At 42.2% G+C, this 17,547-nt stretch overlaps 1 protein-coding gene and 1 non-coding gene across 2 annotated transcripts in view; one reads left to right on the top strand and one right to left on the bottom strand.

Moving 5' to 3' along the window:
• Positions 1–942: 942 nt before the first annotated feature.
• Positions 943–1,014, top strand: trnaa-cgc (transfer RNA alanine (anticodon CGC)). Its single transcript has one exon. It is a non-coding gene; the product is annotated as a tRNA-Ala (tRNA).
• A 4,033-nt stretch (positions 1,015–5,047) lies between these two features.
• Positions 5,048–17,547, bottom strand: part of LOC148825555 (antigen WC1.1-like) — a 219,990-nt gene continuing 207,490 nt past the window's right edge. Inside the window, exons 10-16 of the mRNA XM_088926325.1 lie at positions 9,055–9,175; positions 8,670–8,768; positions 8,199–8,270; positions 7,791–7,877; positions 7,205–7,291; positions 6,945–7,016; positions 5,048–5,223 (exon numbers count right to left, since the gene is read on the bottom strand). Coding sequence (XP_088782451.1) covers positions 5,048–5,223; positions 6,945–7,016; positions 7,205–7,291; positions 7,791–7,877; positions 8,199–8,270; positions 8,670–8,768; positions 9,055–9,175 — 714 coding nt within the window. The remainder of the gene's footprint in view (positions 5,224–6,944; positions 7,017–7,204; positions 7,292–7,790; positions 7,878–8,198; positions 8,271–8,669; positions 8,769–9,054; positions 9,176–17,547) is intronic.

The raw sequence follows: 17,547 nt of genomic DNA on the forward strand, positions 1-17,547 counted from the left end.
GTGGTCTTTAAAATGCATTTGGTTTGAAGGCGTTCTGTGTTATATGATATGTGATATGGACACAAGAATATTCGTGCGTGGAATAAAAAAGACAAACTGAAGGCTGTGAGAACATTCACAATGTACTTTATACACAGAGCAATTGTATATACAAAGCAATTGTTTCATAAAAACGCTACAGGCGTGCCAAAATCGTTTTTGAACTTCAAGCTTACTTTACCCCGGTCAAAGTGATGAAGACACAGACATTCAATGAAAACGAATTTAATTCACTCAAGGCTCCGCTCTTTTGTTGTGATGTCATTTTAATTAATGTTAGCTGTGATTAGGCGTCGTTTTTGTCTCTTTTAACTTAAGAGTTAAAGAGTTTAAGAGTCTGCTCCTTTCTTCCTGGTATAGAAATAACATGTTCCATGTTTACAACCACCACTATAAATTATTTGTTCAGCTCTAACGCCTGTCTGCGTTGACAAGGCATCTCAAAATTACATATTAAATAAGAACACGATCCTTCTGGTTACCATTCCTGTGGTTGGAGCGTTGTTTCGCCCTTTTTCGTTCTTCTACAATATTTACAGACAGGGCTTTATCACTGTAGTTGTACAGAAGAAGTGTGCATCGGTCCATGAAAATCATCAGTACTGCTGTTGTTCTATGCGTAGTTTAACCGAGAGCACTTAAAAGATGCAAAAAGCTTTCAAAGAAAACAGAATTGAAAGACAGTAGAGTAAGGAGGTAAATAAGCACACCCCATCGAGGAATTAACCACCGTCGCCCGTGTGACTGGATATAAAAATAACTGATTCGTTTTTTGCCCAGTCTCTGGAAGCTTCAATGTGATTATTTTTCCTTCCTTATTTCTTCATTCCCATGAATTTACTCTGTAGTAGAGGAAACACGAATGTGGGAAATTGCAGGCATTCTCCATAAGCACACACCACTGGGGATGTAGCTCGGTGGTAGAGCGCATGCTTCGCATGTATGAGGTCCCGGGTTCAATCCCTGGCATCTCCACGTGCTTCATATTATTGTGCTCACATCGCAATCTTCTGTTGAGTGAGAACTCTTTGTCGGTGTTCATAGAGAGCCAGGTTTACACAATTAAGTTCAGTCACACATGAAGTGCTACAGTGTTGCTCTGCTGTTTTAAATGTACCTCCAAAGCATTTAGTTCTGTTAACTATAACAAATTATTTGAACTATTTTAACGTCATATTCAGGAAATCCAGAGAACGTCTCCACACTTGTCGTGGCTGTTGAAGAAATCACCTGTTAAATCTCACCTGGGATTTCTTGAGAAATCATTCAGCGAGCGAGTCCTCCCTCTGGACTCCGCACTAAACTAAAAGCTGCGCGAATTCCTCACTGCGTGTCCTGTACTGTTACAGGTGCTCTCGTGTAGATGTGGAGCACAGCCATAAGGACACTTTGAACTTTTTCCGTATGTGAAGGAAAAGGCAAAATAGCATGAATAGTATTAATCATATAAAATATCCATGGTACAACTCGAGAAAGTACTGAAGGACTAAACAACGACTTTTGATGATTACAAGAGATTCAAGAAACACAGCCGTCCGCACACAGGCTTGGATCCTGAACGCTTAAGTTAAGACAAAGCGAAGGATACGAACTGTAAACTCTCTTCACGTCTTACCGTTTGTGAAATAAAAAAAAATCTTACTTTCTTAATAATTTCTTACTGCTGATAGACAATTTATTGCATTTTAACAAAATCACAATTACAAACATTTTGGGTTAAACTGTTATTCACATACTCTAACGAAGATAAACGTTAGTGTCTTCCGGTGTGTGAGCCCATTTCTAATAAGAATAAAAAATAAGTTATATAAATTGAATTGTTCTACGTTTTATACTTACATAGTCTTATTAATATTTCAGTTAAATATTTTCTTCTGTAGTAATACTAGTCTCGATTTACAATTTTTGGACATGGTGCATCTTAAATAATTTTGTTATTAGTCTCGGTTTTGGAAAATCGCGCCTAGAAGCTACCAAAACTGGTAATGTTCACAAGATGTGTAATGCAATAGCAGCCTTCTGGATGGAAAACAAAAAGTATTTCTTGGTATGAATCCTAGCTCATTTATAGGCGGCATTCTAGGACTTCTCGCTTCAGAAATCCTGTCAACGCATCGTACGTTTCTACTCCATCAATATCAGCAGTGTTATCACTACCAAACGCTACGCACATGGGTCTTTTTCCGCTCTCCTGCTCCCCACGGTTAGTCCCTTTGGACGTCCGTGACAGAATGCTGAGCCACTTACTGACCCCGCGAGCGGCGCTTTTTGTCTTTCCGCAGTTTTTTCTTGTTCTCTGGGCTGTTTTTTTTTCAGTTCCTCTATTCTAATCGCTGGATATCACTCTGATCTTCCCTGCCTGTGAGCGGGTCCTGCACCTGGCTTTCCTCGGGTAGATCACTCCGATATCAGTGATTGAATGTTGAGCTGGCTTGCCTATTCTTATTACTGGATATCACTCCGAGCTTCTGTGTCTGGAGCGGGTTTTCGTGCCTGGCTCTTCCTGGTCTTGCTCTCTCCGATATCAGTGATAGAATGGTAAGCTTTCTGCCGTTCCTCCATTCTTTTCGCTGGATATCACTCCGGGCATCTGTGTCTGTGAGCGGACTTCGGTCTGGCTTTCCTCAGGTTGTCCACTCCGATATCAGCATTAGAATGTGAACGTGCCAATTGCCCAGTCTGCGGTATTTTTCCCCGGGGTTTTTTGCTGTTTTTTCTTGTTTTTTGCCTTTTGTTTTGATTTTTTTTTTCTTCCTGGTTTCCCCTCCTTTTTGTTCCCCCCTGCTCCCTGTGTCTCGGAACTTTGGTTCCTATCTGTTTTGTGTGGTTTGTCTCCCTGGTCTATCCCAGGTTTTTGTCTGTTGTGTTTGTGCTTGTGTACTTTTTTGTTTTAAGTCTCCGGAGCTCTTCTCTACCCCCCCTTCCTCCACCCAATAAAGGTTTATACCCCGGAGGAAGGGGTAGCTCTCAGCCGTGGATTCCCGGAGGTTTCCTTTCAGTTAAATGAGGTTTTTCCTCCCCCCAGTGCTGGGCAGCTCATTTATTTGTATGGGCGTCGGGAGCCGCCCATGAAGGGGGGGGTACTGTCACGCCCTCTGCAGCCAGAGGGCGCTCCTTCTCTGTCCTGTCCCTAGTTTCCGGTCTGCTGTCCTTCCTGTCCCTCTCTTTCCCTTGGGCTATATATTTCCGGGTCTTGCACTCTGTCCTCGCTCAGCATTGACGTTCGGATGTCCTGAGACCCGCCTAGCACCAGAGCGCCCCACGTCCGCTCCCTGAGGGCATAGGTTTCTATACGGCATTCCTGAACTCTTTGCACTATGAGCCCAGGCCTTTTTCCCGTCTCGCCGCTACGCACATGGGTCTTTTTCCGCTCTCCTGCTCCCCACGGTTAGTCCCTTTGGACGTCCGTGACAAATAGATCCTGGCAATACTTCATGAGATCTTCGTTGGAAAATTGTTTATTTTATTTGAAACAAATATTTTCAATACCATCCAAAAAGTCAAAAGTTTCAATTGCATGCAACTGATGAGATCTCTCTTCGATGGAAGTTATAAGTACATCCAAAACACGTTTCTTGTGGATCCAGAAGAGGATCATTATGAGGCTCAAAACATGCCTGTCTCTTCTTTTTTTGAGGACGATTATTGAGGTGTAATCATTGGTTCAAAACCCAAATCATCTGCTATTGCTGTTGTTTCTTTGATAGTTTCTTCAAATCCTTCAATTGATCTTCGATATCGAGGGATAATATCATACAAATTGTGGTTTTCTTTTACTCACCAATTTTATTAAAATTTCACCTTCTTTTACTGATGTCTTGCATTTATCACAAGATATAACAGTCCCCTTGCGTCCTCAGGTAAAATGTTTTAAAAAGTACAACAAAAGTACAATATACTGAACAGCATTTATGGTTAAAATGAAAGTACATATACCAAGATATTAAAATACAATTGTACAGATTTTTGAAGTTTTCCACCAAATCTGCACTGTAATTTTGAAGTATTACAGCTGAGAATGCAAGGTGAGTATGAAGATCAAATTCAATGAGTGAAAATGATTTTCTTGGAAGTTGCCGATGTTGCTCATTATTGATCATTCCAGGTGATATTGACTTAGGTCCTCAAATGTTTACTTGTTGTAGCTTGAAATGTGCAAAACACTCACATTTCTTTCAAATATGAAGATGTTTTACTGTATCTAGTGCTCTGTACTCGTCAATCTGGGTGCTATAAAATACCTATGGTTTGAGGTGCAGTATAAAGTGAATATTGGGGTGTCTCTAGTGCTGTGGGATGCTGCGTTTTAAATTGAGCAGCTCCTGAAGGCAGGACAAGGAGTCTTAGATAGATAGATGCAATTTCTTCTCATGGGATCAATAGAGTATCTATCTATCTTAACCTTTTGATTTGAAGGGAATGTAAATAACAGCCAGGTTGTCTCTTTGGTAGTGTTGTATCTGGCTCTGTCAACAGTGCCTTTTGCTCCTTGTGTGGATTAAGTCATACTTATGAATTGATCACAAACATTTAGGCATTCTCTCCTTCTGGGGTTGATTTTATCATTGTGAGTGGCCAAAGGTTCCTTATATATTTAATTAAAAGTCTTTAATTGTACAAAATTAAGAAATTACAAATGAATGACAAAATGGTTTTAAAAAGTTTATTTTTAAAAAGGAAACGTAAAGAATATGTCTATACATTTCTGCACATCAGAAATGTTACATTCAGAATTCTATATCAATTAATAGTTTTATTTCAGAAACATATTGTACAAGAAAAAAGACTGAGTGGAATAGGGAACTTTAAGGTCTCCCTGTTTTAAAACACAAACTGCAGGTCCTGTAGACAAAGTCAATGAGGACAGTGACTCACTGGTCAGAGCTCTCAGGTGACAGACAGTGTCAGTGTGGAAGCAGTGGAGTGAAGTGGACTCAGGTCACAGACAGTCTCAGTGCTCCGAGCTGCTGTAAGACTGTGTGACTCTGTTGGTGAAGCTCTTCTGTGTCTAGACCTGCTCGAGGAGGTTCTCCCAGACAGCCCTGTCAGTCTCACAGCGCCCATCCTCTCCCCGAGAGTCATCCCCAACATCATCGTAGTCAGTCCTGTCAGGGGCAGGGGCTCCTTCTTCAGAGGGCAATGTAGGCAGGACCCTGTTCACTCCAGGGCCAGGCTGGAGGACACCTGACAGAGAGACAGACTCATGATTTGTCAAATGAGCCAGTTATTGAAAAATATTGTTACATATAAGGATTATGAAAATTGTGAATATCAAAAATGACTGAGTAGATAAATTAAAAAATAAATTAATCATAACCCCCAACTTTTAAAGATTTTGCCAAGAATATACCCAAGCATTTGGTATAGTTAAAGGCACATAAGAGATTTGTTCTTTGGAACAGCTTTATTGAAAAAAGCACAATTAGTTAAATATTTGTTATTAACAACACTACACACACGAAATTACACACAACATAGATATACAGCACGCAATTACAAATTTGCTAACAAGGTGTTTTAGACACCTACATCCTAACCACCCAGAAAATCCTCAAACTGCTACCAAGTATTCAGCTTTTACAGAACACCTATATAAAAGAAAGAGAAACCAAACCTTCTAAACCTAAGACATTACAACCAACAGTTAAATCTCTCTTTGTGAACCCAATTGTTACAAAATGAATGGGAGCCTATCTCCCTGTTCTAAAGATGCTCTCACTAGCCAGGAGAGGCACTTTTTAACCAAGGGATTCTCTAAACAAGAAATTAAAGTTTCTAAAAACAACAGAAAGGCAAGCTCTCTTTATGAGGGTCAAAGACTAAACTCCAATCTGGTCTTTCCAGTTGATCTGGACAAGTAGTAGAAGCAAGAAGTAGCTCTCGCCTTCTATCATTCCCGGACAGTTGATTGACAATCATTTATCCAGAACTTAACTAAACTTTATGGTTGCTTTGATCACTGAATCTCACACCTCAACATCTCAGCAAACATCTCCTTGCTTTGCAGCCCCTAACCGTGTACTGTAATTGGAATTGGAATTGGAATTGATGACATTAGCCAGGTGTACCTAGATTTTTTAAAACACTTACGTAGTCACAATAGTGTAGTGAATGGGGATTTTAATTTTCTGTAACAATCAGAAATTATACCAGTATATTTTGAGAGTACTTGTAGACTTTTAGGAACTAGTCAAACATAATAATCTATAGTCTCACACGTATTCTAACCAAACAATATACAATTTATTGATATAGTCATAATTTGCATAACAAAAACAAGCATAATAGAACATATCTAAGAAGTAATCTGCTTTGATATCAATGGCTATTAGTGGACTAACGATTATAGTATACAGAATAGATGTTACAATATTGTAGTCAAAAGCGTTTAATAGGATCGTTTTAAAATTAAATTGTATCTTTTTGGAAGAATTGAAAATTCAGTGCAGAATTCACTTATACTTATGAAGTATCAATGCTCTAAAACCACAGTGAGGAAGACCTAGTAATTTCTGAGCCTAGTAATTCTCTCTGCAGTCAGAAAACAGAATTCCTGGTCTTGGGGAACCTAAAGCTTTGTTCTGCCCAGACCTCATTCCCTCATCATTAATCAGCTGCTGATCAATTTAAATCAATTTAAATCTGATTGGCTGGGTGTGTCAGTAGGTGGGTTTCAGTGACACTCTGATTTTTGTGATCTAACTTTGTACAATTCAGGTCTCTCAGCCTTTATTAGCTGTTATTGATCCTTGTAGGACATGATAGGGTGAAGCTACCGCTACTGCAAAATGCCTGATTCCCCCCTGTCTTGGATGACAGTGCAACAGAGATGGATTACTGGAGGTTATCTTTCCCATCCCTGAACTACCTAACCCACACTGCCCCCTGGGTGTAGCCCCTTTTACCTGAAGTGGGGTCTTCCTCTCTGTCGAACACATCACTGTACCCAGAGGGTGTCTCATCAGAGAGGAGTCTCCCTGTGAACAGAAGAGCAGGTCAGTAATGGCTCTGTCATTCTGACACAGACTGGCCAGTAAGAGACCTCTTCTCTTCCAGGTAGTGTTTATTTGCAGATATGAAATTAGGTTGAGACTAAGTTCTAATGACAAAGGCTACTGTGGGCTGGTACAGGGGGTACTCCTTAGTCTTATTTATAATAACTCACCTGACACAGTGTCTGGACTCTGGGGCACAGTGATGGCATCATCATAGTACTCAGGGGCCTCTTCTTTCACAGAGGACATAAGCTCTCCTAAAGCACACAGAGCACAGCATCACTGTCACACATCAGCACACTGAGTTATCTAGAGCACAGGACTGCTGGAGCTCATCAGAACACACTGATTAACTGAACATCACACAGGATCTAAAACTCCAGGCTCTAAGTACAGGAGATCAGGGGGAACCTGATTTCCAGTCCTATTCACAACTGTAATAAATGTAAAACAATTCCTAGATTTTCAAATAAGATGTTGAAGGAAAACAGGGCAGAGAAAGTTTGGCTGTATTTGGACAGAGAGGGTGATGATGTGAACCCTATGAGATACTGAATAGGAGCCGGACACTGGCAGCAGTGACCCAGACTGAGTGTGCAGGGCTGAGATCACAGAGAGAGAGTCAGATTCATGTAACTGGTGCAGAATAGTACAGACTCCGTATTCAGAGGCTGAGATAGAAGAGAGAGTAGAGAGATTCAGACTCAGTGGGATTGGTGCAGAGATTCCCCATGTGACTGGACTGAAATAACCCACCTGACAAGGCATCCGGACTCTGAGGTACAGTTACTGCATCATCATAGTACTCTGGGATCTCTTCTTTCACAGAGGCTATTGAGTCTCCTGAACCACACAGAGAGACAGAGAATGTACACTTCAGGACTCAGACTTAGTTTGACCATAGAGCTGCAAAGTAATTGTAAAGTGTGATCTTAAATGTTTTGTGGTGTATAGTTAAGCCAAAACTCTAGGGTCGCTGATTAATCTGATCTGAAAGGCAGTTTTTACAGCATGCTCTTCCGCAGTCTCCTTTTCTATCAAAACCAATTAAAGAAGCACCCTGTTTACCACCCCAGTATTGACCAGATCTAGTTTTGCTCAGCATCTGTGATTTGCTGAGATAAGGCTAGTGTGAGGCAACACTGAAGAGCAGACTCCCCTCACCCGGTATTGGGTCTCCCTCACTGTCCTCCAAATCATCGTATCCAGAGGGCAGCTCGTCAGAGAGGAATCTCCCTGTGAACAGGAGGACAGATCAATATTACCTGCAGTCAGACAGCAGACTCATTGTCTTCCGCTGGCTGTGGAAGAAGCCAGGGTGTGAACAGTATCTCAGAGTTTGTGTGTATAAGGCAGGTCAGGAACTGTGAACTGTGGTGTCAGTTACTTTGACACCAGTTGAGAAAAAAAACCCTACAGTCAGTCAGCACTGTCTCTTACTGGGAGAGAAGCCAGGTTGTCAACAGAAACACAGAGTTTATGATGCTTTTCTTCACTTACTTTGACAGCAGTTGAGAAAGAAAACTCTACAGATTTAAAACCAGTATGGTGAGATTTTCTACAAGTGTTAAGTCCTCAGATCTTCCTCAGAAGGAAGCTGGAGACTAATCACTCCTGAAGACTCTCTCCACTCACCTCTCCTGGGGGCGCTGTAGGTTCCCTCTCTGGCCAGTTTGTACTCTATTTCCTCGTAAACGGCATCATGATAGGGGACAAGTGCTCCCTTAGATAGGGCTTTGTGAGAAAACAGACATTCAGGGTTAACATGCAGGGAGAGGAGTATAAGATCAAACATTGACTACTAAACCTTCTTTGGACATTACAGCACCTAAATGTTATGCTTCTGGATTTGCAAATTTCCTGATATCTCCATCTTTAATTGTTGATAATCTTTCTTAAACTTCAAATGGTTTTCTCTACCAGGTTTATTCCTCAAGGTAATTATGTAAATATAAGTTCCATGTGAGTGACAGAACTGACCACTAGAGGTCACTATGTGGATGGATAGTTCCCTCCCTACCTTTCCTCAGATTCCTGTTCTGGATCAGCTGCCCCACTAACAGGGCCAGCACCACGAAGAGCAGAGCCCCCAGCAGCAGGAGGACCAGGGGCGAGGCAGACAGGCCTCCCAGTGGCTGTGTCTGGGGTGTTGTCCTGGTTCTGCCTGAGAGAGGGGGGAGACAATGGATGAACAGGGATCAGGAGAGGTGCTCTTGGGCTCATATACACTTCGACACATGTCCTGTTCTCCTCCTGTTCCGATATGTGGCTATCATGGCTTCAGGGTGAACCCAAGATCAATGAAGAATAGTTAAGGATTCCCAATCTAACCCATCAGGACTATCACTAAATCAATGAGGAAAGAGAGGACACTAGCACAAGATCTACACTGGAAATCTGAAAACACTGATCTTCACTCTGAGAGAGGAGAGGAGACACTACAACAACACTGGGAATCTGAAGAGACACTGATCTTCACCCTGAGGGAGGAGAGGAGACACTACAGCTACACTGGGAATCTGAAGAGACAGAAAGACAGGAGTTATCAATGACAAGGAAGATTTCTGTTCACCTGTACCTGTTGCTGGACTGGCTGTTGTCTCTGACAAACCTGTAAAAGAGATAGGAGAACTGTCATTATTTTGCCTTTGGTTTTAAACCAAGTTGAATCCAGAGTGGTCTTAATAAAAAAAAAATCTTTACATTTGTTCCTTGAGGTCAAATCTAGGATTGCAGGATGAATGGTGTCTTGCTCAGAATTAAAGCCTAGTGCTGTTCACACACACATGGCTACAAAACATCCAAATCTTGTGAATGATGATCTTAGTTGGATTAGTTAGATATTAAGCAGTGATAGAGTATGGGTGACATCAGTCTAACTTCTCCATTGATCTGCTACCTTGTTCATCTACAGTTCTAAGACTCTCCTCACCTGTACAGGTAACCCCTGCATCCTCCTTGTGTCGACAGTCGCTCTTATTCAGTCCAGAGTGACAACAGTCCCACAGGTGAAGCTCACTGCCTGTGCAGTTCACCTCATCCAGCCAGATTGGTGCCATTTCCTGGTCCGAATGAGGCCTCTATTGCTGCACTCACTGCATCCCCACAGCCCAGCTGTCTGCAGACCACCTGGGCATCCTGCAGGTCCCAGGAGTCGTCACAGACTGTCCCCCAGGAGCCCTCATACCGCAGCTCCACCCGGCCAGAGCAGTTAGTGCCTCCAGCCAGGCGCAGAGCCAGGGGGACTGAAGACAACAGTGAGGTTACTGAGTGTCATTAGATCTGTGACTGTAGACAAAAGCACAGAGGCTTCTGAGTTTCTTTAGCTCAATGACTGTAGTAGAGATTAGTGAGGTATTGAATGACTCTAGAAGAGAGCTGTAAGGTTCCTGTTCCTCAGCTCAGGGCTGCAGTGTCTCTGACTGTTTTACACACTGAACTCACCTGGGCAGTACAGCTGAGGCTGCTCTTCCTGAGGGGCTGGAGTGCTTCTGTCAGCTTCTTTTCTAGGACCTTCAAAGATTAATATTCATATAAAAACATTATTATTATAAAATGAAGAACAATGACATTGATTTCATTTTTATACGTTTGGATATACATTGATAATAATTTAGTTGAAAGCTCTTATTCTGTTCTGAACATGGCAAAACACTAATCTGCTGAGCTGCTCAAGATATAGACATGTCGAGAAAGCTCATGACCAGACAATCACTGCAGAGCTGCTCAAGAGGAAGATAGCATCACTCTTCACTTTCTACCTGAGCAGGTGATCTCAGCAACTTCCCTGTCTTCACACTCATTCTGACCCCAGGGGGAGGAGGGACACTGCCACAGGGCAGTTTGCGACAGGAGACAGAGTCCAGCCATTTGGGATCAGGGCTCAGCCTGGAGTTTGTCTCTCTGATGGTACCCTTGTCTCCACAGCCCAGCTGTTTACAGACCACTGCAGCTGTGATGTCTGTCATGTCGTTGGCACAGATGCTGCCCCAGGTGCCATTGTAGTAAACTTCTGCCTGTCCTGAACAGCCTGCAGACAGCCTCAGAAGAGTGTGAACTGCCAAGACAGCAGGGAAAGTCAAAGGAAACAAACCCTGACAAGACAGCCCAACGTTTCATTCTGAACTGGAAAGAAACAACAAGCAAACAATGTGAACAGCAACTAGTCTCATTTTCTGTACTAATCCAGTTATAACTGACTCACGTAATGAAACAAGGACAGCTGTACAATGACACAGCTGACATGAAGGTGACAGGAGTGTGTGGTTCTGTTCATTCAGAATCTGGACAGTGCATCACACAGAGCTTTAAAATCCCATTACATGTTCAGGTTCTGATCCAAAACGTCATTCTGATCAGCTTGGCTACTTAGCAGCAGCACAACTAAGAGACTGAGGCATGAAAGTAGAATGCGTGGCTCAGGGTGAGTGGTGCTGCGCTGTGAATGGAGATAACGAGGCTCAGGGTGACATTTAACACCGTGTGGGTCATCAGGATCTGACCGGAAGCCATTCTTGGAACAAATCAAAATGAAACATTTGAGGCAGAAAATCATGAAAGGCAATTGATGTGAGACGTTTGAAGATTGGATCCTAGATCTTACTGGAGGACTGAGATAAATATATCCCCATTCACTAGTGGAGGGGAATTTACGTTCAGTGCTAGAGTTTCTTTATTTCTTTTTTTTTATTTTTGCTGGGATGTGAATATGTGCATTCCCAGCTGTATCATAACTATATCTCAGTCTGTTTTTACAAAGCTCTATGTGATCCTAGCCCAAAACATTTGAGTGATCTTTTAGTCCCTTATAATCCCTCTTGTACACTTCAATCACAAGGAGCAGGTTACCTAATTGTTCCTAAAATTAAAAAAGTCACAGCTGGCAACAGAGCAATTTCTTATAGAGCTCCCCAATTCTGGAATAGCCTCCCCGCAGATGTGTGGAATTAAGACGCACTCCCAATGTTCAAATCTGAGTCAAAAACATATTTGTTTAGTCTAGCCTTCCGATATATATTTAGGAAAAGCAAGCCATGCAACCTACCAGTTTCTGCTTTCATTGTCATTCACTTTATTTCTTTTCTATCCATCCAATCTGAGGTGGACTTTTTGGAAGCCCAGGCCCAGAATCCAGCTCCTTCTACCTGTCGAACTCAACCTCCCAGAGAAATTTCAACCAAAGGAAACTACTGAACATTCTGGACATTTCTGGACTTTACCATACATTACTGAACTAAAAATACCAGTCTGCTTTTCCACCATGTAATATAATATAGATGACTTTCATATCTGTTCATTTTAATTAACCCGGTGCCGGCCAGAGGAGGATAGTGTCACGGATGTTGGAAGGGACGAACCGTGGAATGGCAGGAGAGCGAAAATAGACCCTATGCGTAGCAGCAGGACGGGCTCAGCTGTTCAGGAAATGCCATATAGAAACCTACGCCCTCAGGCCATGAACAGGAGTGACCTGGAGCTAGGTGGGTCTCAGGACATCCGAACCTCAATGCTAAGCGAGGAGCAGAGCAGAAGCAGGAAGTAAATAGGCTACACAACAAGACACACCAGAAAGACTTGAATAATCACAGGGAACTAGGAACAGGACAGAAGTGGAGTGCCCTCTAGGTGTACTGGGTGTGACAGATAGGCTCCCCCTTTCGAGCCTTGGTTCCTCTCAAGGTTTCTTCCTGCTTTAGTCTAGGGGAGTTTTTCCTTGCCACTTTCGCCTTAGGCTTGCTCACTGGGGGTTCAGGCCTGGAAATCTGTAAAGCTGCTTTGTGACAATGTCCGTTGTAAAAATACAAATAAAACTGAATTGTACTGAATTGAATTTTTCTCAGTAAGATATATTTAAACACTCTTAATGCAAACCATATCCACAATGTGGAATTCGAGAATATGGATATTTTATAAATAAAATATAAATAATATTTTTTTTACCTCGCTTACCAGAGCACAGGATTCTCACATCCTCCTTGTGTCCACAGTCATGCTGTCCCCACCTTGCTGAGGGACACTCCCACAGAGACAACTCGTTCCCCAGGCAGCCCACCTCGTCCAGCCAGATGGGTCCAGTTCCCTGGCTGAAGGAGGCTGGCACTGGGGCACTGAGGGCCGTCCCACACTGGAGCTGCCTGCACACCACCTGAGAGTCTGCCAGGTCCCAGGAGTCATCGCAGACTGTCCCCCAGGAGCCATTATGATAAACTTCCAACCTCCCAGCACAATCATCTCCTGCCCCAACCAGCCTGAGGGAGCGCTGGGCTAGGAGAGAGACATTATGCAGTGATACAGACACATATCTATAAACATTAATGACACAATCCCCTCCTACCTCTACCAGCCTGAGGGAGCACTGAGCTAGGAGAAACAATACCCAGTGATATAGAGACATATATCATTGTGGCTGGTGTGGTGCCATTAAAGCTAACATTAGGTTATTAGAAAAAAAAATTAAGAGTGTAAAATATAGTAGTTTAGAAAGATGCAGGACTGGTAAGCAAGAAGAACAAAGGGAATCTTTTGGCTTACTTTACCTCGTCATTAGAATTGTCATGAGTCGAAATTCACCGGATGAAATATAAGAAAAGACAGAGTAGAGAGAGGTAACAGGAGGAAGGAAGAGAGAAGAAGCATGTCAGATGAAAAGAACTGGAGTTCAGATTCTTGTTAAATAATGTGAACCTTGTTTAAGAGAGCTCTCAGTCTTGTAATTGTAAGAAGATCCTGGTTTTCAATATTGTGCAATCCTCAGGCTGAAGACATTCTCTTCTAGTTTGTGATGGAGGTTTAGAATAGAAATATAGTAGTTTTTCATTCACTTTTGGGCATCATATTAATGCTGTTCTGTTAATTTATGATGCAGGGTAAATCTCTGATTGCATTATAGAGGATTTCATATTATAGAGTTATAAGGGAAACATCTTTTCTATAAGAAGGGGAAAACTATGGATTTGTAGCCTATTATCAAAGTGACTGCCTACAGAAAATCTGAACAGACAGAAATAGCTGTCAGTCAGCTATTTCTGACCATTCACAGGCTTAGGGAGATTAGGGTTAGGGTTAGGGTTAAAACCGAGGTCCTGACTCTCTGTGGTCATTAACAATCCCAGGGAGTTTCTCAAAAAGAGTAGGGGTGTAACCCCGGTGTCCTGGCAAATATCCCACTGGCACTTACCAATCATGGCCTCCTAATAATCCCCATCTATGAATTGGCTTCATTATTCTGCTCTCCTCCCCACTGATAGCTGATGTGTGGTGAGCGTTCTGGCGCACTATGGCTGCCATCGCATCATCCAGGTGGGGGTGCACACTGGTGGTGGTGGAGGGGAGTCCCCATTACCTGTAAAACGCTTTGAGTGGAGTGTCCAGAAAAGCGCTATATAAGTGTAAGCAATTATTATTATTATTATTATTATTATTATTATTATTATTATTATTACAGATGTTCAGGGCAATTCTGAGCAAAAGCCAAGCTTTTCTTTACTTTTCTTTGTCAGCCTGTTAGTCAAGTGAAGATCAATCAGATTCTGATTAGCGATCAGTTAGTAAGAACCTTTTTTTTACTGCTTAAATGCTATATACTGTAGACGCTATCTAGCTCTGCCAGTGCTTTTTATATTTTTTATTTTTTTTATATATTTTTGGAAGGTGAAAAAACATTCCAGGTTCTGTCTCCATAAAAAATATGCAGATGATTTTTTAAATATTTGTTCAATCTGTCTCAAATTTCTATCCAAGGTAGTAGAGTCACAGGACCAGGCCTACATTCTCCGCTTTCTCAGAGTGCCACAACATGAAAAAAATAATTCTGAAGAAAGAAAAATGAAATGTGTTATGCATATTTCTTTTGAGTGAGTACACACAGTAAGACAGAAGAAATCTGATGATTCAGACTCATAGTAATACCCAATGGATAAGCTTCAATTCAAATTTGAACCAGACCTCTGTTGTCTATACTAAGCAAGATATTGCACCCCAAGATGCTTAAGATCCTTCCAGCCAGAAATTGCCCCTGGATTCTGTGACAACCAGAGACTCTCTCTCCAATACAGTTGTTAGGAATCTGAATGTTTTAATAGTTACTTTCCTGTCATATCCATGGAAGTCCAGATCATTCAATATAAAACATTACATATCAGTAATACAACTAAAAAGGTTTCTTATGGACCTAATGAACCAGTACTTTTCAATACTCTGCTCATGATGTAGTAAGTGCATCTACATCAATACCGGTATTGCCCATCAATTATTCTTTTTCAAAAAAAGAAATAGATAAAATGTTTATTTTCTTTAGGCTGGAAGCTTTCATTGTTCCCATCTTTTTTAATTAATCTATTGACTTGTCACGCAAATATTCTCAGTTTTCATCTCTGTTGCTCACAACTGCAAGAAAGGAGATCTTAATGAATTTGAATTACAGGCCTCACATCTGTGGTCTGCAGTGCATTAACCTGATGACTAAACACTGTATCTCTACAGAATGGGATGACTGGATTGAACAATATATGGAATCTCTTCTACAATTATACTCAAAATGTCAAACATTTATCCCTGGTTTATTACCAGTCCATATTAATGGACTTAAAATAAAAACAAATATTACTTCATACAATATATTAACTGTTGTTCACAGGTCCAGTTGTTAAATTCTGTGACAGATATTTTAGGGTTTGTGTTTTATGTCCTACATATCAATGTGCATATGTTAAAAATAAAAAAAAATACTTTGAATGGCTCCTACCTGAGCAGAGCAGGGCAACATCCTGTCCAGTGTTGCAGTTGACTGTCTGTGGAGAACTGCAGTTCACCAGGTGAGACTCATCCCCGGAACACTGAATACCTGTCAGACACACTGTCATTGTCCCATACACAGAGGAGTTATAGACTTGTACTAGCCAGCAGCCATATCACCCTGCAACTCAACAACAGGCAACCCACTGAAGTTAAGCAGGTGTGAGCCTGGTCATTACCTGTATGGGAGACCTCCTGGGAAAAACTAAGGTTGCTGCTGGAAGAGGTGTTAGTGGGGCCAGCAGGAGGTGCTCACCCTGCGGTCCATGTGGGTCTTAATGCCCCAGTATAGTGACGGGGACACTATACTGTAAACAGGCGCCGTCCTTCGGATGAGATGTAAAACGGAGGTCCTGACTCTCTGTGGTCATTAAAAATCCCAGGGTGTTTCTCAAAAAGAGTAGGGGTGTAACCATTGCGTCCTGGCCAAATTTCCCATCGGCCTTTATCAATCATGGCCTCCTAATAATCCCCCTCTATGAATTGGCTTCATTACTCTACTCTCCTCTCCACTAATAGCTGATGTGGGGTGAGTGTTCTGGCGCACTATGGCTGCCGTCGCATCATCCAGGTGGATGCTGCACATTGGTGGTGGTGGCGGGGATCCCCATTACCTGTAAAGCGCTTTGAGTGGAGTGTCCAGAAAAGCGCTATATAAGTCTAAGCAATTATTATTATTATTACTACAGAGCACTGAATACCTGTTAGACACACAGCACTGTCGCCTGTCTCAAACACAGAGGAGTTGTATATTTGCACCACTGAGCCACAGCCCAGCTGTCTGCAGACCACAGAGGCCTCTCTGTAGCCCCAGGAGTGCTGGAGGAGTCTCCCCCAGGTGCTGTTGTAGTGAACCTCCACCCGGCCATCACAGTGACTCTCTCTTCCTGACAGCCGGACTCCACCGTCTAGAGTTGACAGGGAGGAATCTGTAAAAATGAATCATCATGTTTACTGTCGTTCACACATCAGAATAATAACAGAAGGGTTATCAGGAACAACATTTTTTTCATATAAAATTAGCATGACACACCCCAGTTTATTAAATCAGAACATATTGTCATAAACATATTCCATATAATTTTCAAAATGGTTTCAGACATTTGGCAAGACAATCGAGTTCTAATGTCACACTTCCTCTCTGTTCAGTATAAATTCTGGCTGGCTGCCCACAACTCTGCACATCTTTTTTAGTTTCCCTTCCTTCACTTCAGCTGCATCCATGCAGCAGCTTCCTCATGGTTGAAGAGGATGTGCCAGTGCTGGGCAGGTCAGTTGAGCCCACATGTAAGGGGATGGAGGGATTCTCAGCACCTCAGCAGGTGACTTGAACACTAGATGGTGCACAAACTGCAGTGTGGACATCTGTGGAAGAAAGGGCTGTGAATGAGGAATGTGAATGTGGACTGACTTGGTGTTTGATAACACAAGGAGGGTGGAGCTGGGAATTAGCTGCAGGGCAGGCTCCTGTAGAACAGCATGAAGAGGTGGGTAATGGAAGGAAAAGAGAAAGCAGATAAGGATGGAGGAAATGATGGAATGAAGGGTGGTCTTGAGGTCTTGAGAAGTTGTGCTGGACCTCTGTGGAAATGAGAGAGGATTATGGGAATAAAGGTCTGGGTGAGAGGTGACTATGGTTGTGCTGGAAGTCAGGACAGTTTGAAAAGGAAGGGAGGCTTGGTGATTCCAGTAAGAGGACTGCTTTCAGTGGCACCTTGAA

The sequence above is a fragment of the Atractosteus spatula genome, chromosome 10, assembly GCF_055471065.1.
Source record: "Atractosteus spatula isolate fAtrSpa1 chromosome 10, fAtrSpa1.hap1, whole genome shotgun sequence".
Classification (NCBI taxonomy): domain Eukaryota; kingdom Metazoa; phylum Chordata; class Actinopteri; order Semionotiformes; family Lepisosteidae; genus Atractosteus; species Atractosteus spatula.